Here is a 21,539-nt window from a genome sequence, read left to right as displayed (position 1 = left end):
ATCTTCATTGCTAGAGATTCCCAATTACATTTTTTTTCCAATCTACTTTAAGTCATTTTCTTAGTTTTGGCCAAATTGACCTGCACTGTTAATCTGCTGCACTAATCCACTGTTGTAATGGGAAAGGGACAGTTAAAAAGACGCTTGAACTGCTGAACTCTTTTAAAGGTCCTTCATTTCTGCCTTCACTGCTCAACCACGCGTTACAGAGGCTTAAAGGGGGTGCTGCTAAAACAGCTCGATTAAGAGAAAGAATGAATCGAGAAGCTGTATAAACTGTGAATCATGCACATTGATTCCAGCAGAATACAAGAAAAAACAGAATGGAGCCAGAATCGATCAGTTCAGCAGTAATGAACCAGTTATCAACTTTTAACACTTTCACCTATGTTTGACCTTAATTCTGCCTAAAGACAAAGAAGAAATGAAGAAAGAAGATTACAAAATGTACTTCCTTTAAAATAAAATTCAGAGAAGTAAATGAAATTCAGTTACAACTATATGTAGGCTAATGTAATACAGGAAATTTTGTCTTTCAAGCATTGACAAACACACACACGCCTGATCTTGCACTGAGACATATTGTGCAGTGGCAAGTAAAAAAGAGGAGGAGTGCAAACTTTTAGAAGTGTCCTCGACCACAGTCGAAGTCTGACACAAACAAACAGCCTTTGTGTCAGGAGTTTCTTCGTAACCATACAAAAACCCTAGATGACTCATTCTTCTATGCAGGGGTAAGTAAAATACTTCCACTTCTCCAGTTTATGTGATCTTTTATTATAGTTTTATTTTATAGTTTATTTATTTATATAGCACATTTAATTACAACAGGAGCGTTGACCAAAGTGCTGTACAAGAATACAACATACCTAATAAAATAACTTAAGAGTATTTTTGGAATGTGTAAGCAGTAGCGGTTTTAGATACGGGCGACACGGGCGGTTGCCCGGGGCGGCATCGTGGTGGGGGGCGACATCACGGGCATCGGCGTCAGTCAGCGCATACTGGGAATGACATATGCACCGATCGGTTTTCTATCGCCCATTTGCTGGGGGTAAGGGCGCCCTTCGTTTGCGAGGTGAGCCTGCTGCTGGCGGCGCAGGGAGGAGGGGGGGAGGGGGGCGGAGGTGGGGAATTCTCTGACCGGCTTGAGCAGCATCTAATAACCAACTCGCAAAATAAAACAAAAAAACAAACAAACCAACAAACACGAAAACAGCGGACATTATGATACAGACTTATAATTTGCACTGATGTTTTTTCGAAATTCTATACTCGAAAAGTGAGCGGAAGAGCCCTCCGTGCGCCTGCTCGCTGCTGAAGTCAAAGTAAACGTTATTGTCATCTCCGCTACATACAGTCCAGTATATAGAGAGAAGAGACGACAAGGCTCCAGTTACAGCAGTGCAAGTAAACAAACAATAAATATAAGAAGAGTAAGAAAATAAATATACACTTTAGGACTCGGGGTAAAGGGATCAATAACAATTTGAAATTTAAAATTTACAGTTTGATGATTTAAAGGCTCACACACAACATTCATAATGTTGTAAATCCAAGCCCATTATGTATTCATGATTTAAATCCTGGGTTGTGTGAAATCTCAGAAATGCACCCTAGACAAAGTGAATCTGTGAACTAAGGTGTAGGTCTATTAGGTTATGTTGTGGTGATCCTGGGGTTGAGGGATGGGTGTTCATACTGGAGTGCAAAATTAAATCCAATGGAAGATGGACAAGAAAAGTTCAGAGCCATCAGGTCCTCAGTTTAGAAAAAAGAGAAAAGAAGAGGAGGAGAAACGAGCAAAAGATACAGGTAAGTAGATGTGTCATTGGATAATGGCAGGTCATCCTGAAACAATCAGAATCAGAATACTTTATTAATCCCTAAGGAAATTATGTGGGTTATGTGGGTTGGTCCAAGAAGAAATGGTAAAAATAGTAACAGTGACAGACTAAACTCCAAACAATACATTATGTTACAGATTTTAATATTTAGTCATTGTCAATTGTTGATTTGTCCTGTTCTCATTGTATGAGGAATTATGATGGGTGTTTGGTAGTCGTTTGCATACATACTCTCTCTCTCTCTTCATATGTGTGTGTTTGTGTGAACACTCCAGAGGGAGTGTTCGCCCGGGGCGCGAAACAGGCTAGGACCGCCACTGTCAGTAAGCATGTATAAATCATAATGTCACCTGTTCTTTTGTATTGTGTTATCTTGTTTGTAAATATTAATGTTCTTGGGATTTGAGAGTATTTAGTTGGTTTGTATCTTATACCAAATTTACACTTTTTCTGTCAACAACTGTGTAACATTTAAAGGAAAAATGCTCTTAACAGTTTGATTTGAGGTTTTTGGTAGCAGCTAGACACTCCTCACATTGTAACGACCAAAAAAGCCATATAAATTGGAAATTTCTACACTAATGCTTAGAAATACTTTGAAGAACACTTTGTTATACATCCAATCATCTGTTTTGAATTATTGAGGGGCAATGCTTTATCTCACCAATCTGTCTGGGCTGCAGAGGACCACTAGCTCCACTCTGAGCTCTTCCCCTTATCCCCAAGGCTGAGGCACTGTAGTATAGACATATGAATATGACAGTTTGTACCTTTATCACCCAATGTGCACATAGGCATACACTTAAGTACATGATGGTCATGGGAAATTCACTGTGATAAACCTCAGCTTTGCTTAATTCTCTAGGCAGCATCTGTCAGCTCTAGCAGTGCATTACATACTTTAAAGCAATACTTAACCTCACCATACTCTTTTTCATCCTTTTCTCTTTTTTTAGATTTTATATAATCTCTCCGATGATATCATTTGCTGCATATTATGCTGCGAGTGTTCTCACTGTTGGCCTGCTGTTTCATTGTCTCTTGTTGACTGTCAGTACCCTTTAATCTTTATTACTTCTATATCTTTCATCTTTAGATTCACATCTCTCGGTTTTGACAATTACTGAGAATTATTGAGAATTTAAAGAGATATTCAGACTATAAAGATTAGCCCCTCTCTCCACTCAACACTCGATCACTTAGATAGAATATGAAATTTAATTTGTTAGCACAGTAGTGGATTAAATACTAGGATATACAGTTTTTGTAAAATATCAATAACTCAGGGTTATTCATGCTTTCCTCAGATTTTTACAATTACCAAGAAAAAAACCCCAAACAAACCCAAAACACACTATTTGGCTAACAATAAAAAATATGTAAAGTAATCAAATATACAAAGTATTATCAAATAAGCAGAATGTAAATATTGGGCAACAAAAAAATGATAATAAAAAATTACTTAATAGACAGAATACAGAAGAAACTCTACTTCCCCTCATGCTAGTAATTACTTTGACTGTTCTGCAACCCTGTGTATTGTAAAACTAATAAACGAAATGCCAGGCTTAGGCAACACTTTCCATCCCTGTCTGAGTCTTCCTTTTTTTGCATTTCTTTTCTTTTTTCTGTGTCTTTGATTTACTGTGATCTTTTTCTTTTACTCTATCATTTACAAAGCAAAATAAATCATTGCTGGAAATCAACGCAAACATGCAGTCAGAAACAGATGATTACTGAAGGGGAAAAAAGAAGTGAGTCATAAGCAGAGGTGGAGAAAGAATGATAATCTGTTCAAAGTGAAAATCTGAGGGGAAAGAGGAATTTTTTATGCTTGCCTGACCTGTTTAATCCTGCTCTGTCTTTATATTCTGGCTCTCCACTGTCTAATATTCTTTTCAAATTACAACTACCTCTATGGTAATCCCACCCTTCTGTGGCCTACATTATACGTTAGTCTGTGTTCTGCTCAGTGTGATGAAAGCAAACAATTGCTATTGCAGTGATGAGATAGTCAATCAAAATGGATATCAGATATGATCAAATCCAATCACTCAGATAGGTGGTTGGGCAATCAGCAGTTTAGATTTAAAGTGTTACTGGAGGACAGGACCTGAAAAGCATAATCCTGCATTGTGGTTTCATGGCTCCTGTTCAAAATCAGTGCTACCCTACCCTCTGGTGTCTAAAAACTGTACAGCAGCGGTCCCCAACCCCCGGGCCTCGGACCGGTACCGGTCCGTGAGTCGTTTGGTACCGGGCCGCGAGAGTTGAGGCTCAGGTGTGAAATTAGTACAATAGTTTTCAGGGTTTTTATCGGTTTTCAGCGTTATTTTGTTATTGTTTTTATCGTTTACTCGGTTTTCCTTGGTCTTTTCATGTGTGTTATGAATAAATTTTCTTTTTTTCGGTACCGGTACTAGTTTTATTTTGTTGTATTTATCCGCGACACCTTAAAGGCCGGTTCATGAAAATATTGTCGGGCATAAACCGGTCCGTGGCGCAAAAAAGGTTGGGGACTGCTGCTGTACAGTATGAATTGGCAGTACGGGGCCATCTATCTATGGCATCTTTTCTTCTTACAAAAAGGTTAATAAAGTGACTGAAAAGACAAACAAGCTAAATTCCACTCTAAATTCATCCAGTCATTTAAAAATGTTTATGAGTTTAATACCAAAGTTCCACCAAAGTGATACAAACAATTACAGCTTTTTATTTAAAACATTTAAAACAGCTATACATCACTATAAAAAGATAAGTATAAAAATACTTGAAATTCGAACACTTACACATTTACAATGTTAAACGCTGTGCATAAATGCTAAGATTTTGTAACTTTTACATGAGACAGGATATGGAACAATATATTTTGTACGGTACAAACTGAATTTCGACCTCATGATAGAGCTCGGGAAAGCTAACTACAAATTGCCATGGTCTTGCACTAAATCAGAAGGATATACATTTTCCAGTTTTCAGTCACATGCACAAGCTGATGTATTGATCTTTATAGGGTCGCCATTCAGGGGTAGTAGTGACAATGTAGTACAATTTTAAAAGGCCATATAAAAACATTTGAAATGTAACTTCACTGATTACTAACAAAACTATATAGTTGTTGATGATGTATCATTTCCCACATTTGAACTACTCTTCTTAAAGCCCTAAATCAAAACACTGATTGGTGGGACAATCAATGATGTTAACATGGAAATGTTTAGTTTCAGGTGTTGAAACTTCAGCAACAGTGTGAGCAGTGATTTCAGTCAGGAACAAAGCACCGTACCATATGGATAACTATAGTTTGCTGCACAAACACAACACAAACCATACATTTACACATTGTTATTTAATTGTATGAAAAGGACGTTTTTCCTTCTCACAGTCGCCAAAGCACTTACTCATGGGGGTCATATGATTGTTGGGCTTTTCTTTGTATTATGGGGAGGGCCTTGACACAACTGTTATTGGGATTTGGTGCTATATAGATTAAATTGAATTGAACTATATGGCCAAAAGTATTGATTGTCTGCCTTCACAAACACATAAACTTAAGTTGATGATGTTGGACCACCCTTTGCAACTATAACAGCTTCAACTCTTCCACATATTTTAGGAGTGTGTCAATAATTTGGATAGTAGAATTTTGGTAATATAGTGTATGTCTTACAGTACCTGTAGGGCACGTGTGCTTGATTAAATGTAATTCATGCACTTCCCGAGGCACAAAGCCAAAAATCAATTGATGTCTCAGCTATGCTCCACTATATTGTCCTGCAAAGCTGGTGAGACGATGGGCTGGCTACTGTATGACTGACAGGGTGATGCTGGGATTCCTAGGCCAACATCTCGACTGCTCCTCCTCCTAATGTGACTTATTAAACTCTTTCCTGGGGTCATCAGTAACACCCCTCTTTCTTCTACCAGTCCGTCAAACACTGCTCCCAGACTCTGCCGTATTCTTACACAGAAACGTGGGCAACTGAAGACATAGAGAATAGGATTCAGTAGTGGATTTAAGAATGCCAGTGTTGTAGCTAGAGGTAGACCTACTTCCACTAGTTTGAGATATTCCATATTATATTGGGCTGCCACTTCAATCATACAGAAGATGTGATAAGGAGCCCAGCACAGTGCAAACGCTGTAATCACAGATGTCACCATTTTAGTGAAACTCTGGGATAGCTGGCTCTGACTCGTCAGATTAGGGGTGGTAGGAGTCAAGGGGCCTTCTTTAGTGGTTAATGATGGACCAGGGATTAGAAATTTGAGAGATAATTTATTTGTGGCTGCAGTTCTTCCATGTGTAGTTCTTGATTGTTGATTTCTGTTTAACGTAATCAGATCATCAGTTAGTCTAGTGGCACTCTGCTTCCTCCTCCTGTTCCTGCTCCTCAAACTGAGACCAATTTTGATGTAGCTTCCTGCAATCACTGCCAGTGGCAATATGAATGCCAGCAGCAGCTTGGAGATAGCTGTGGTCCACTGCCTCATGTTACAGTCTCTCTCAGGTGTGGCATATGAGGAATACATGGCAAAATTGTGATAGCACAACTTTCTTTTATGCTTCGTTTCAGTTACTGAGCGGAAAACATAATATGGCAATGCATTAGCTGCTGCCCATAGCCAACCCAATATGCACACTTTCCACGCGCCTGCTACTGATCGATGATTTTGGCTCCACACTGGCTTGGTGACCAGAAGTAAGCGGTCCAGCGAAATGGCTGCCAAAAGGAAGGCTGATACGAACATGTTGAAGAAAAAGATGAATGTCTGCACTTTGCAAAGTGGGTTGCCGAGCTCCCAGCTGTGACCAGAGTTTAGGTATAAAGTGAACAGGGGAAGCGTCAGGGTAGCCAGGAAGTCAGACAGGGCCAGGTTGAGCACCCAGATGGAGGCCACGGTGCGTTGTCTTAGGCGGAAGCCCACCACCCAGATGATCAAGGCATTCTCCAAAATCCCCAGGCCAGAGACCAGTCCATGGATGCAAACCACAGTCAGATTGACCTGTGTGTTGTTATTAAGTTCATGCCTCCTCATCATCTCAAGCTGGGGACAGAAAACCTGGTCCTCTGAGACATTTGTCTTGTTGGACATGTTTGAGATTACTTTTTCTGAAAAGTGAAACAAGACACAGACACGAAGCTTATGAATAACCAGTTAAAGTCAGATTTAACGCAGGTTCCATTTGTTTTACAAAAGGTCAGGAGGTATTTTACTTTCCTGATCTCATATCCATCTTTGTGAGAATGTAATAAGTAATCTATGTGTTTAAATGCCCCTGTGAGCAAGCTTACGCTGAACAAGCAAAGAGATACTCTAACAACACATTTCAAAGCACAAAACAGCAATTTGCACTGGGAACATGGAGTTTTTCATAGCTAAACACCCGGCTGCCGCATACTCCACGTATGTTATAGCCAGACATACATGGAGTATCTATCCAAGTTGCTGTCTCTGAGAGAGAAGTATTGGATCTCAGCACTTGCTATAGTGACACCTGCTGGACTGAATTGTGGTTTCACTTTTAAATGTTTGTTTTGAACGAGTTGAGGTAAATTAAAAACAACATATATTCACAAGAGCTTGAATAAATATATATATATACAAGCTCTGTTGAAGGCAAAAAAAATAGCATATTTGCTGGAAAGGCAAAAAATAAGCTGAGATTTGTCAACTGTCCCTGTGGTTTGGCATTAGTGATTCCTTTTCCCCTTTTGATACTCATGATTTTGATTTGGCACAACAGATAAATGTGCTGGGGAGGTGCATCCTCTTGACATAATGTTATGAAACTTTTATGTGATTGTGGTTACCACGGACACTCCTTCCACACCCTAAGGTGCATTGATTCAACTTTTCTTGCCTATTTGTCTTTTTGTTTTTATTGAGCAATTACATACTTTGCTTTCAGCATTATGACTAATATGATTATTGATGAATAGTAAATCACTGGGTAGTAATATTTTTGCAAATTAAAGCATCGTTTTCTGACTAGAGTTACCTTTCACCATAACTGTCATGGAAGTTCACTGTGAGAAAAAAATAAGAAAAACAGCGACACAGTCTCTTTGAAACATGTCAAAGCTTGTTTTTGTGGACTAGCCACATACCATCTATTGGGCAACTACACATGCTTAGTTAAAGACAATCCATAGGAGACAACAGAGATACCAACAATCTGTGAGGATGCCTGTCATTATCAGCCCATAATATCTCCAGTGAAATATACACTCTAAAGACATAAGGGTAGCCAAAACTTAAATGTACGGGCACTTTTCAGTTTTAAAACATTACCATACTGTGTACACAATTCAAAACACCTATTTTTAAGGTTTCAAGTGATTGTTGTTAATGTTATGATAAATCATTATAAAAGTCATTTTAAAATTGTAAAAGACAAGGGAAGACATCAAATAATCACTTTTTCTTTTTTCCTGATATTACTACTATCAACATACTTAAGGGTCATTTCTTAAAATGGACATGATTATGAAGTTGCTAGATCATGACTGCATAATTCACAGTGCGTGAATGAAATATGATGTTCAAATTAGAGAAATAGACACTCGTTATCACTTCACTCCTCACAAAGATTGGTTGTGGCTTATATGCTTGTCTCATCAGAGATTTGACTTTAAGGTTGTAAGCCTCTCCTGTAAGTGTGAACGGTTAGGAACTATTTAAAGTCATAACTGAAGACATGATCTGCACCTCAGGCACAAAACCCACTGACAGTTACCTGGCACGTTAACACCAGGATCACTGTACTTACGCAAGTAGGAAGTAGATGAAGTAGTAAATGGAATCAAGATAACTGCGTCTTAAACGAAGAGTCATTTTCCCCCCTGATTACCACATGCCACATTGTTTCAAGAACTATGGATTTCCAATTCCAATACACCTGGCTTCAAAGGAAAAAAAAATCCTAGGGCCGATACATTTGAATAATTTGTGGCTCAGCTTTAACACAAGTATTTATTGTTAGATTAGATTAAGGGGAGTAACACAAAGCAGTGACACCCTTACAAAAGAGACAGTGTAGCTAATAAAAAATTATCTGATTACTACAGTAGCTTCTTAGTAGTTCTAGTATTGAACATTAAGGGAGGTAAAATAAAGAAATACACTATTAATATGAACTTTAAGTTTCTGCCTGTTCTAATTGTTCTCTACTGTTGCTATTTCTCCCTTATTTTCTAAAAGATTCCAGACATTTTACAGGCACTGAATTATGGGTTGAGATTTTTATAATAAAAACATTTGACTATTCACGTATAAAATTCAAAGCAACATTGTTCTCCCTTAGCTATGGTTACATTCTTAGTCACATCCCTGCACTCATGATGTAGATGAGGTAAACACAACACCAAGTCTGCACATGAATACAGACGGATGAGTTGATAAAAACGAGACACAATGCTGACGTGAATGCATGTTTCTTTCTTGGACTACTAATTTTCTTTTTTTTATCTTTCTGGAGAACTTGGGTGAACTCAGTCTTTGAATACCTACATTATGAGAGGCCCATCTAATACAAGACAGAACAATTTCACCAGGCAACTCTGCCTGCTTTCGCACCAGCTGTAGTGATTATGAAAATAGAGATTTGTGCTTTTATGAACATTGAGTCTATTATGTCAAAGCATATTATCAGTGTGAAATTATTTCTATTTTTACTACTTGACAGCTGCTACACATTACACTTTTATGTGAATTCTATTGATTCTTATGCTTTATGTGTGCTCTATATAGTCAGGTCATATTTTATTAAGTAACAGCAATTCAATTCAACAGCAACATAATATACAGCCTCTACATTGGCCATAAAACCGAGTTACACCTTTGTCTCAGTGAATTAAATTACATTGAAGTGTAGCCTTTTAAAAAACAAACAAACAAACAAAAACCCCCCAAAACCTGCTAACTAAATGTGCAATAATCAATATATCAGATTTACTGTCCATTGCTAAAATTAAATGTATAAAGGGACAGGTGACAAGCTCAAAACCAAACATAACTATTGCTCAACAACAGCAAGAAGTAGAGCAAAACCATGATGACTGCATACATAGCTTGTACTCATAACTAAACTTTAGTATTGTAGAAAACACTCACCTGTATAGTCGGTCAGATTCACAGAAGAAATAGAAAGTTGAAACTTTTCAAAAATTTCTGTTGTGCACTTCTTGTGAGCCTACTTTTCTTACTCAGCACTTCAGTTCTCTCAGTTTATAGTACTTTCCAGTCCTAGAGACACCTACTGAATCCCAGACACACAGAGATGAATGCTGACATACCTCCCTTTGCTCCACCCCATACACTGAAAAAATGTCTAATGACACAGTGGGTGTAACACACTGTTAGATTTTTTGTCTCCACTTTGCAGTAATATACTGGTGTCACTGTTGCCAGAGTCATTCCGCCGTGTTACGGTAAGTAACACGGCCTCTGGTAGAGGACCCGAGCTTGAAGGATAAACCGCCCGCAGGGGCGTGCTGGGTTTTATATATATATATATATATATATATATATATATATATATATATATATATATATATATATATATATATATGTGTATGTGTATATATATATGTATGTGTATATGTATATGTATATATGTATATGTGTGTATATATATATATATGTATATGTATATATGTATGTATATATGTATATGTGTATATATATATATATATATATATATATATATATATATATATATATATATATATATATATATATATATATATATATGTATGTATAATTACACCATTTAATTACACCATTTATTTATTTCAGTTCTGATTTTTCTCTGCAGAAATATGCATTTCGCAAATCAAAAGCTGAAATAAACTGAAAACATATTTTCAGTGAGGAAGCACTTGTTTTTACTAAACCATTTAACCCATGTATTTTCTGATATGGTTGTACAAACAATAATGATATTATGTCATACAAACCGGATTCCAAAAAAGGACATTAAACAGATTGTGAATAAAAACTGAATGCAATGATGTGGAGATGGCAAATGTCAATATTTTATTCAGAATAGAACATAAATCACGGAACAAAAGTGTAAACTGAGAAAAGTTATCATTTTACGGGAAAAATATGGTGATTCAAAATGTCATGGTGTCAACAAATCCCAAAAAAGTTGGGACAAAGCCATTTTCACCACTGTGTGGCATCTCCCCTTCTTCTTACAATACTCAACAGATGTCTGGGGACCGAGGAGACCAGTTTCTCAAGTTTAGAAATAGGAATGCTCTCCCATTCTTGTCTAATACAGGCCTCTAACTGTTCAATCGTCTTGGGCCTTCTTTATCGCACCTTCCTCTTTATGATGCGCCAAATGTTCTCTATAGGTGAAAGATCTGGACTGCAGACTGGCCATTTCAGTACCCAGATCCTTCTCCTACGCAGCCATGATGTTGTGATTGCTGCAGAATGTGGTCTGGCATTATCTTGTTGAAAAATGCAGGGTCTTCCCTGGAAGAGATGACGTCTGGATGGGAGCATATGTTGTTCTAGAACCTGAATGTATTTTTCTGTATTGATGGTGCCTTTCCAGACATGCAAGCAACCTCATACCATCAGAGATGCAGGCTTCTGAACTGAGCATTGATAACAACTTGGGTTGTCCTTGTCCTCTTTGGTCCGGATGACGTGGCGTCCCACATTTCCAAAAAGAACTTCAAATCGTGACTCGTCTGACCACAGAACAGTCTTCCATTTTGCCACACTCCATTTTAAATGATCCCTGGCCCAGTGAAAACGCCTGAGCTTGTGGATTTTGCTTAGAAATGGCTTCTTCTTTGCACTGTAGAGTTTCAGCTGGCAACGGCGGATGGCACGGTGGATTGTGTTCACTGACAATGGTTTCTGGAAGTATTCCTGAGCCCATTCTGTGATTTCCTTTACAGTAGCATTCCTGTTTGTGGTGCAGTGTCGTTTAAGGCCCCGGAGATCACGGGCATCCAGTATGGGTTTATGCCCTTGACCCTTACGCACAGAGATTGTTCCAGATTCTCTGAATCTTCGGATGATGTTATGCACAGTTGATGATGATAACTGCAAAGTCTTTGCAATTTTTCGCTGGGTAACACCTTTCTGATATTGCTCCACTATCTTTCTGGGCAACATTGTGGGAATTGGTGATCCTCTACCCATCTTGGCTTCTGAGAGACACTGCCACTCTGAGAAGCTCTTTTTATACCCAATCATGTTGCCAATTAACCTAATTCGTGTTAATTGGTCTTCCAGCTCTTCGTTATGCTCAAATTTACTTTTTCCACCCTCTTATTGCTACTTGTCCCAACTTTTTTGGGATTTGTTGACACTGTGAAATTTTGAATCAACATATTTTTCCTTTCAAATGATACATTTTCTCGGATTGAACTTTTGATCTGTCATCTACGTTCTATTCTGAACAAAATATTGACATTTGCCATCTCCACATCATTGCATTCAGTTTTTATTCACAATTTGTTTGGTGTCCCAACTTTTTTGGAATCTGGTTTGTATATATCATGACAGACAACATGTGCACAAGTGCTGGGTTTTCTTAGTTATATTTTTTAGGGTCTTAAACCTACACTCTGAAGTGCCTTAGCATTTATTTTGTTGGCACCATTCAAATAAACTGAATTGTTATGAATAGAATATCAAGCCCCACACTTCTGCCTTTATATACACTTTGTCCAAAAATACTGGCTCACACCACCAAATCAACGCACAAAGCAGGGTCCACAAGGACATGGATGAGCATGTGTGGTGTGAAGGAACTTTACTGTCCTGCACTGAACCCTGACCTTGCTTTGTGGGCTGAGTTCATTGATTTGTAGGGTGAGCCAATACATGTGACAAAGTGTAAGTAACTGAAATCATTTTTAACAAACGGGTAAAAGAAGGAAAAAAAACTGTTGCAATTAAAAAACCTATTGGACAGAGACAGCTTCTTGTAAGATGGTGAGAGAGCTTGTCTTCATTGTTGGAGGTACATTTTGTTCTATCTTCAGGGTTTATCCTTAAAAACCTTAAAGCATGCCATAATAAATAGTAACACACAGTAGCATTGAGTTGTGATGTGAAATAATGAGTTACTCAGAGATTATTTATTCATCATCTATCACTATTAGCTAACTGTTCAAACATACCTCTGAATTAGTTCCAATATTGCACACGCTGACTACTGGTATTCCAGGTTCAATACATAGAGGGAACCAAAGAAGACTGACATCGCATCAGCAAAGGTGTTCTCTTTGTCCAGCTCAACAATTACAAGCCCCTCTGCACTCACCATCCAGCAGGTGGCAGTCATTGAACTTTGTCCTTAAATTTATAGGGGCAACATTGTCATTATGCAAAATAAAATAACTCCAATACTTCACTTCTTCACACTGTATAGATAATCGTAAAGCAAATAGCTATGTACAGTTAATTATTAATGGCCTTATGTACATAAGTTAACATATTATGATTGTACATAATTGGGAATTATTCTGCATATTAAACACACCTAACAAAGAGTCAGCCCAATTAAATTACCGGAGTTGCATCAGCTGTATGGTTATTTTGGAGTTTATAGTTGGTGCTGCTGTTAAACTTTACAGTATTGAATTCAGTATTTCTGCTGTTGGTGTAGCTAGACTACCATGTTGATCAGTAATGAGATGAGAGCTAACAAAACAGAGTCTGGATACCTGTCTCCACGAAAAGCTCCTGTGCCAAACAGAAATTGTAATATTGTCTAATCAGCTATATTTCATAAATGACTTTTTACCAAGCATAACAAGCCTTGGCGTCATTGGCAGGTTGCCCTCTGCCCCAAGAGACATCCTGGTAGATGTTTCCTGCCAGATGTTTCCTATCAGAAAAAGGACCAAGACATTTTATGTAACAACCCCCCCCCAAAAAAACAAAAAAAAAACAAAAAACAAAAAACATGACAGCGAGCAACAGCATTAAACCTAGAGCTGTATGGAAAAAGCTTACATCTGCTAAGTCAAAGAGGGCGTCTTCGTTTTCCTTGTAATACTTCATCATGAGAAGTATGTCTGCTGTGCCAACCTTGTTATTGGTCAAAACTCCCTCACTTTCTATCTGCTGGAGAAGTGTCCTCATACAAAAGTTTCCATTTGAGCTTCTGACTGGAGAAATAATTAATAATCCTTTATGCCTTTGATTATGTTTCAGCTGATGCAGCAGGGCAAAGCTCCAGAGTAATCGTGTCATTCAGATTCTCTGGTCTGTTGCATCTCAAAAAAGAGGCCATTGGAAAAGTTACTTTATATGGCTATTTCAACAAATATGTCCTCACTAAAAGATGAACCCTGCAATTAGGATTGAATAGTAACGGAAAGGCAGTGACGCCCCATTGAAGAGTCGTAGGCTGTGGATCTCTTAAGATCTCACTGTTGGGTTTGTAAGGCCATGTTACTCCTGAAGATATAGAGAAGATATAAAACAAAGAAGAGAAGATATAAAACAAAGTTCTAAGCTAATCGACCTTAGTGTTCTCCTTTTTTAAAAAGTATCGATAAGAGAATCGATAAAGAATCGAATCGTTAAACAGAATCGAAAATGGAATCGGAATCATGAAAATCTTTTCAATATCCATCCCTATTTTTAACCTCCTAGGACCTGGCGTCACATTTTGGGTTATTTAGACCAAAATACTAAATTTTACCCTACAAGGGTCCCACTTACGAGGACAGTACACTGCTACTGTTCTATTGAAAATTTTAAACGAATATCCTCATACGTGACTCTCATTTTTCTTAGAAACAAAAATTAGGTAAAAAAAATAAATCTTGTAATTCTTTATTTTTACATTCATCGGGTCCCAATCAGCCCAAATATCAAAGAGAAATTAAAAATTCATGCCGTGGAAGAGTTTGGGTCTTAGGAGGTTAAATAAAGCAATGCCAATCGATATAGAAATACGTCTTCATCAGTACTATTGTGCTGTGAATTCCTGTCTTCTAATAGATTAACTGTGTCCTGTCCTTTTATTATGGCAATTTCACCAATTTCTTGTTGCCTTGAATGCCGAACTGTCTGCTTATGTTTTCAAGAAATATGGCTGGAAAATGATGTTCAGACACTGGAGTATTTTGAGCAACCTTCAAATGGACATAATACTTTTTTTTTTTACGTCTTTGATATGAAATCTGAGATGGGCACAAAGAGTTGTAAAGTTTTGTGCAGCATACCCACATTCAGATCAGTTAGACATATGTCAGCGAGTGCCGTGGCCTGCAATCCCTCCATGGATACTTCCTGAAGCAGCTGTAGATTTTGCGTTATTGCACCAGAAGAGTAAGGATAGGGCAGGCGGTTTAGACTCGGTTCAGTTCTTATACGGATGCTTTCAAAGAATCCAGCTAGTCAAGTGGGGGTAGCGTAGTAATTCCGGACTTTATGGTTGAAATTGGGAAGAGGATTAATGATGGATTGTCTGTGTTTACAGGAGAAATGATAGCAATTCTATTAGCGGTTCAGTGGGTGGAAGAGTTGAGGCCATTGAAAGCAATTATTTGTTCAGATTCAAGAGCAGCCATGGTCAGTCTATAGAGCGGTCATTCGGAAGGTAGATCAGATATTTTAATAGAGATTCAGCAAACTCTTTTCAGAATACATATGATGGGTCTGTCAGTAGTGTTTGTATGGGTCCCAGCTCACTATGGGGTAAGGGGGAATGAAGCAGCGGATAGGTTAGCAAAGGAAGCCACTAATCATAGGATAGTTGATCTGGTGGTGAGTTTTGGTCAGGTGGAAGTTAAGCATATTATTAAGCTAGAAATGAGGGGTAGATGGCAGAAACAGTGGGAAGAAGAAAGGAGGGGAAGGTGGTTTTATAAAATTCAAAGGGGGATGGGAGTAAGGAGAGCCACAGGAAGGAGTAGGCGAAAGGAGGTTGTGGTGTCAAGACTGAGATTTGGACATACAGGATTGAATTCAATGAAATGTGACTATTGTGGAGAGGAGGAAACTTTGGAGGATGTTATTTTGCATTGTCGGAATTATAAGCTAGAGAGGAGACAACTGGTCCAAAGTCTCAGTAACATTAACATGAAATTGGATCTTATTAAGTTATAGCAAAAGGAGTCGGGGAATAAAAGTTATCAGGCTTTGTTTCAGTTTGTGAGAGAAGGAAGATTGTTTGGAAGGACATGAAGAAGTTTTTTTTTTGGTTTTTTTTTAGCGTGATTCCTTTCCACACTCCGTACCGTGACACTCAAACAATGAGACAGTTTGCATGATGAAACACTGCACTACGTGTGTTTCACCACCACTGATATATTGTCATGTACAAGTTAAATTTAGCTGTGTAAAAAGATATTATTCAGTAGTAAAATCATTTATGGAATAGCTGACATTTCATGACCTGGAATTCAACCAAAAGCTGCACTAATAAAAAAATAACTAAATAAACTGATTAGCGTTTTGATAAAATTTATCAGGCCCCAGGCCACAGACCGGTACCAGTCTGTGAGACGTTTGGTACCAGGCCATTGAGGCTCGGGTGTGAAATTTATGGTTTTCAGGGTTTCTTTATTGTTATTAATTTTTTTTATCATTTTTATCATTAACTCTGTTTCCCTTGGTCTTTTCCTGTGTGTTATGAATAAATCTTCTTTTTTGGTACTGGTACTGGTTTTATTTTGTTGTATTTATCTGTGACACCTTGAAGGCCAGTCCGTGAAAATATTGTCAGACATAAACCGGTCTGTGGCGCAAAAAAGGGGACCGCTGGTGTACAACAACTGTTTACTTCTTCATTAGTACCAAATGGCAGACTGCCATCTATTACAGAAAATTTTTAGTGCCAGTCATTTTCACTGAAAATATATGGAATCTGAATTAGATTGGCATTGCCCTCAGTACTAATATTATGTTTGCTAGAAAGCTGTCCAGGCAAGCTGAGCCATTTTCACTCTAACAGAACTCTGCTGGTCTTGTGCTGGCATTCAAAAAAGTAACCATCTCAGCAGCACTGTACATCTTTCTAGTGTATTAACATATAAACATTTATCTTATACATTTAATCATTAGTTATTATTATCTCTGACTATCTTCTACAGCGTGTCTTTTGTTCTGTGTTCTTCTCTTCACCCACAGCAAGTTGCAAGGAGGTTTCTTACTGTTAAAAGGAAGTTTTTCCTCCCCACAGTTGCCAAAATGCTTGCTCATGAAGGGTCATCTTATTGATGGGTTTTTCTTTGTATTGTTGTAGGGTCATTACCTTACAATATAAAGCACGTTGAGGCAATTCTTGTAGTGATTTGATGCTATATAAATAAAACTGAATTGAACTGAACTGAACTGAATTGAAAGAGTCTTGTTCACCTCACTGGTGAACAAGACTCTGAGACACTTAAACTTCTCCATATGGGGTTACTTTTCCCTCACTTTAAGTTCATTAAATCCTTTTTACATTTTCCGACTTGGAGGAGAAAATTTTCGTTATGCAAATTTACTATGCAAATTTCCCAAGTGTAAACTTGAGGTCAACAAAAGGCAACGCGATTTGCAAATAGTGTAGGAGTAAACCCCAGACCACCAAATCACCACTGGGCTGTGCCTAGAAATTCTTCTCCATATAAGTTATGAACAACACCAGGAAGGGATGACTGCTTTCAAAAACAAAGAGGTAAAACCTTTACTAGAGTACCTGCAACTTCAGACTTGCAAATTGGCTCAAATTTCAGTTCAGCAGTGACACAAAGCAGTCAGACGAGATTTTTCTGTATGTTATGTCTTCTCTTTTCTGTGGCTGGCTCACAGCCCAACACTAGTACAAGGAAGTGCACTACCTAAGCTTAAGCATAAAAGACCATGGGGTGAGCTGGATTTGAAGATGGTAATTTAGAAACACCTCCCATTCACTCCAAACATTTTGAAATGATCTGCCAAAAAGTGTTCAGACTAACTCTTTCTAACTCACTAAGAGTAATTCAGACTAATCCTGTTTGCCCCTGCCTCCACTTTTTATGCCTTTGCATTGAGCACACAGAAATGAATTCAGTAAACACTGTTTTTGCTTTTTAACACAGTAAGAAAGGGAGAATATGGCATTTTCTTGCCACTTTGTTAAAGTTTTCTGCATGACTAAGACTGCCATTTCTCCTTCCACTCCCTTTTTCGACTTATATAGTCAGGTTGGTCAGAACGTGACTTTCATGTTTTTCTTCTTTTGTTTTGTTTTTCTTGGCCTCTTTAGGTTCTCCCACTGACTTAGAACAGGAAGCTAAAGTAAGTAGGATTTAGTTGGTTGATATGTGTAACCACTTATCCAAAGCACGTTTAGTATTTTTTAACAGAATGTCCAATTGTAAAAAATAATCTAAAACCCCGAAGATAATAGGTACAACGTAAGAATCAAATAGTGATCTATCAGTAAGAATGTGCCAACTGAAGGGAAACATGTTCATCATTAGTTATTCTTTGGGTATGGCTGTAGCTCAGGTGGCAGAGCAGGTCAGCCACTACTCAGAAGGTCGGTGGTTCAATCCCAGACTGCCTCCTGGCTGCATGCCAAATATCCTTGGGCAAGATACTAACCCGTGTTTGCCTACTGGTGGTGGTCAGAGGGCCCGGTGGCGCCAGTGTCCGGCAGCCTCGCCTCTGTCAGTGCGCCCCAGGGCAGCTGTGGCTACAATGTAGCTTGCCATTGCCAGTGTGTGAATGTGTGTGTGAATGGGTGGATGACTGAATGTAGTGTGAAGCGCTTTGGGGTCCTTAGGGACTAGAAAAGCGCTATACAAATGCAGGCCATTTATTATTGGTGTCTGGCTTTCTCTCACACATTAAATTTGTTCTGTCTTCCTCCCCTTACCCCCCAAACCAGTCATGGTATATGGCTGCCCAACCATGGGTCATGTTCTGCTAGAGGTTTCTGCCTGTTCAAAGGGATTTTTCTTCCCACTGTCACAAAATTGTGCTGTTGTGATTTCGTGCTATATAAATAAAATTGAGTTGAAATAAATTGAACTGAGTGGAAATAAATGGAATATTGCTTTATCACACAAAACCCTATCACACAAAATTTTTCTTGTCCAGGGGCTGGTCTTATGGGCTGGAGTCTAAGCAGAGACCTCTTCCTCCTCACTGCCTCTTGTTCTTCTTGGGAGACATTAAGGCTTCGCCAAATTACCCATTATTTGAGCATTTGCACAACTAACAAATGTTTGATGATATTTATGAATATGTTGTAATGAAAGTACTTGAAAATAAAATATGCATAAACCTAATTGGCAACATAGCAAAATGGCCCATTGAGTAACCCTGACCATTTTTAGTAAAATAAAAGATGAGTACATGCTGCGCATAATGGTAATATAATATTTATTTCTTATTTTATTAACTAAAATTGTCCCTTATGTTGCCATGAATTTCAGTTGATTTAATATGCATGACACAAGTTCTAGAAAGGAGAAAATGCTTTGGGAAGATTTTATCATGAATTAAATTAAAAATGGATATAATGGGAAAGAAGAAAATGTAAATACAAAAACAATGTTGCATTTCTATTAGTACTTAAAACTGACCTCAAAATAAATGCAGGTCAAAAATAATCTCCATTAGAGGTATTATACTTGTCCATAAAGACATACTGAGATAACTGAACTATTGAACCTTTGCAGGAAAACTTTTGTTATAATGTGGTAATCATTTGCTAATCAAGGTTTATATTTCATTTTAGTATGGCAAGTATTACAGAAAGAAAAAATGTGTTCCTCAAGGTGTGGCCAAATGGATTCATTGTGGTGATGCACACTTTGAAATATATTGCCTTCCAGTTAACTTAGATTACAGCTCTTTATGTCATGTTCAAATCAAATCAAATCAAATCAAATCACTTTTTATTGTCACATCACATGTGCAGGCACACTGGCACAGCACATGCGAGTGAAATTCTTGTGTGCGAGCCCCACAAGCAACAGAGATGTGCAAACACAACAACACAAACGAGCAAAATACAAGAATGGCCAACCTGAAACTAATAAATATATGTACAATATATAATAGTGTATGTATTTCTGGATGTGTATACTAAATATTTTCCTACGTGTGTGTGTGTGTGTGTGTGTGTGTGTGTGTGTGTGTGTGTGTGTGTGTGTGTGTGTGTGTGTATACACATTTTTACAAATTAAATAGTAAAAAAATAAAATAAAATAATAATAATAATAATAATAAAATATATAAAATATACAGAGTTGAATATGTGCAAAACAAGTGGCATTTATATACAGTGTGGAGTGCATAATGTTGAAGTTCCAGTAGTGAAGCTGAGGTGTCTATGACGTGTTCAGCAGTCTGATGGCCTGATGGAAAAAGCTGTCTCTCAGTCTGCTGGTACGAGACTGGATACTGCAGAACCTCCTTCCTGATGGAAGCAGTCTGAACAGTTTATGGCTGGGGTGACTGGAGTCCTTGATGATCCTCCCCGCTTTCCTCAGGCACCGCTTCCTGTTCAGGTCCCCTCCCTTAGTTCAGTATATATTCAGTGACAGGGCAGCACACTTTAAAGCCCACTGGAGTCGTCATAGGTTGGAAACATCAAGGTATGATTGTATTTTATAGTTTATTTATGTAACTGAAATGACATTTTCTCCCAGTATTGCATGTACGGTAGCTTTTAAATTATTTTTTCTTTAACTTAATTTAACTTTAACTTAAAAACGCTACAAAGAACCAAGGATAGAGGAGGATTAGATCTGCCTAATTTTCACCAATACTTCTTAGCCAACAGGCTTCAGTTCATCTCAGAATGGTTAAAACATACCTTCTTAGTTGAGCCCTGGCTAGATGTTGAACAGGCACTATGCAAGGATCTAGAGATTTCAGACCTACCATTTATTAGCTCAAACATCAAAAGACATGAATGCTTTAAAAGTATCAACATCAGCTTTTCTCTAACAGCATGGTGGGAGTTTCTAAAAATAACGGAGTCTTCATTAATCCCATGCAAACGCACACCTATCTGGAATAACCCTGACATATTACAAAACAATAATATGATTAATTTCCCAGAATGGAGTTGTAAAGGAATTAAATACTTAGAACATATATTAGAGGGAACAGAATTTATTCCATTTGACAGACTAGTTGAACAATATGGGATCAACAAGACAAGGTTTTTAGAATATCAACAAATTAAATCCATAGTAAAAAAGAAATTTAACCTCAGTCAAGTTGAATTACAAACACCACTAAGTGCGGCACATTTTCTTACTCTTAAACCCCCCAAATTATTATCTAAAATATACAGAACACTTTCTAAATTAGATGAATCAATATCCCTTCCTACTGCAAAGTGGGAAGCAGATTTATCAGTCAACCTAGACCAAAACTTCTGGTCTCAGATTTGCTTAAAAACTTTTAAATTAATTAAAAATCCCAGTCTGCAATTAATACAATACAAAATACTTCATAGAGTGCACTATACAGGTCATCGGATGTTCAAGATGGGCTTTACATCTTCCAACAACTGCTCACACTGTCAAGGCAATACACCAGACAATTACATCCACGCTCTTTGGTTCTGTCCACCAGTGCAAAAGTTTTGGCGCGAGATATGTGAAGACTTATCAAAGTGTCTGAAATGTAACATCCCAACTTCCCCCTTAGTGTGTCTACTGGGCAGCTTAGATAATGTCACTTCAGAAAAGAATATAGCCCATA

General features: G+C 37.9%; 2 protein-coding genes across 4 annotated transcripts in view; one reads left to right on the top strand and one right to left on the bottom strand.

The window, feature by feature from the left end:
• The first annotated feature begins 582 nt into the window (after window positions 1–582).
• Window positions 583–21,539, top strand: part of vwa11 (von Willebrand factor A domain containing 11) — a 32,340-nt gene continuing 11,383 nt past the window's right edge. Inside the window, exons 1-2 of one of the 3 annotated variants that reach the window (XM_085410729.1) lie at window positions 608–734; window positions 18,076–18,107. Coding sequence is in view for 2 of the 3 variants with exons in the window: in XM_085410727.1 (XP_085266853.1) it covers window positions 20,292–20,419 (128 nt within the window). In the remaining variant the exon portion in view is untranslated. Of the gene's footprint in view, window positions 735–18,075; window positions 18,108–19,523; window positions 20,420–21,539 lie in introns of those variants that run through there. The other 2 variants (XM_085410728.1, XM_085410727.1) reach the window with 2 other exon arrangements.
• Window positions 4,556–10,099, bottom strand: LOC146668731 (prostaglandin D2 receptor 2-like). The gene is made up of 2 exons (XM_085410730.1): window positions 9,966–10,099; window positions 4,556–6,961 (listed from the first exon to the last, which is right to left on the bottom strand). The coding sequence occupies exon 2, from the start codon at window positions 6,942–6,944 to the stop codon at window positions 5,598–5,600; it is 1,347 nt and encodes a 448-aa protein (XP_085266856.1). The 5' UTR covers window positions 6,945–6,961; window positions 9,966–10,099; the 3' UTR covers window positions 4,556–5,597.

Source organism: Rhamphochromis longiceps, linkage group LG6 (assembly GCF_057381845.1).
Source record: "Rhamphochromis longiceps isolate RC_006_pf linkage group LG6, R_longiceps_female_GT1.1, whole genome shotgun sequence".
NCBI classification, from domain to species: domain Eukaryota; kingdom Metazoa; phylum Chordata; class Actinopteri; order Cichliformes; family Cichlidae; genus Rhamphochromis; species Rhamphochromis longiceps.
The sequence above is the reverse complement of the archived record's forward strand: the minus strand, read 5'-3'. Positions and strand labels throughout refer to the sequence as shown.

Bases quoted from the DNA above. Each gene is read 5' to 3' on its own strand.
- LOC146668731 (XM_085410730.1), bottom strand. From the start codon at position 6,944: ATGTCCAACAAGACAAATGTCTCAGAGGACCAGGTTTTCTGTCCCCAG.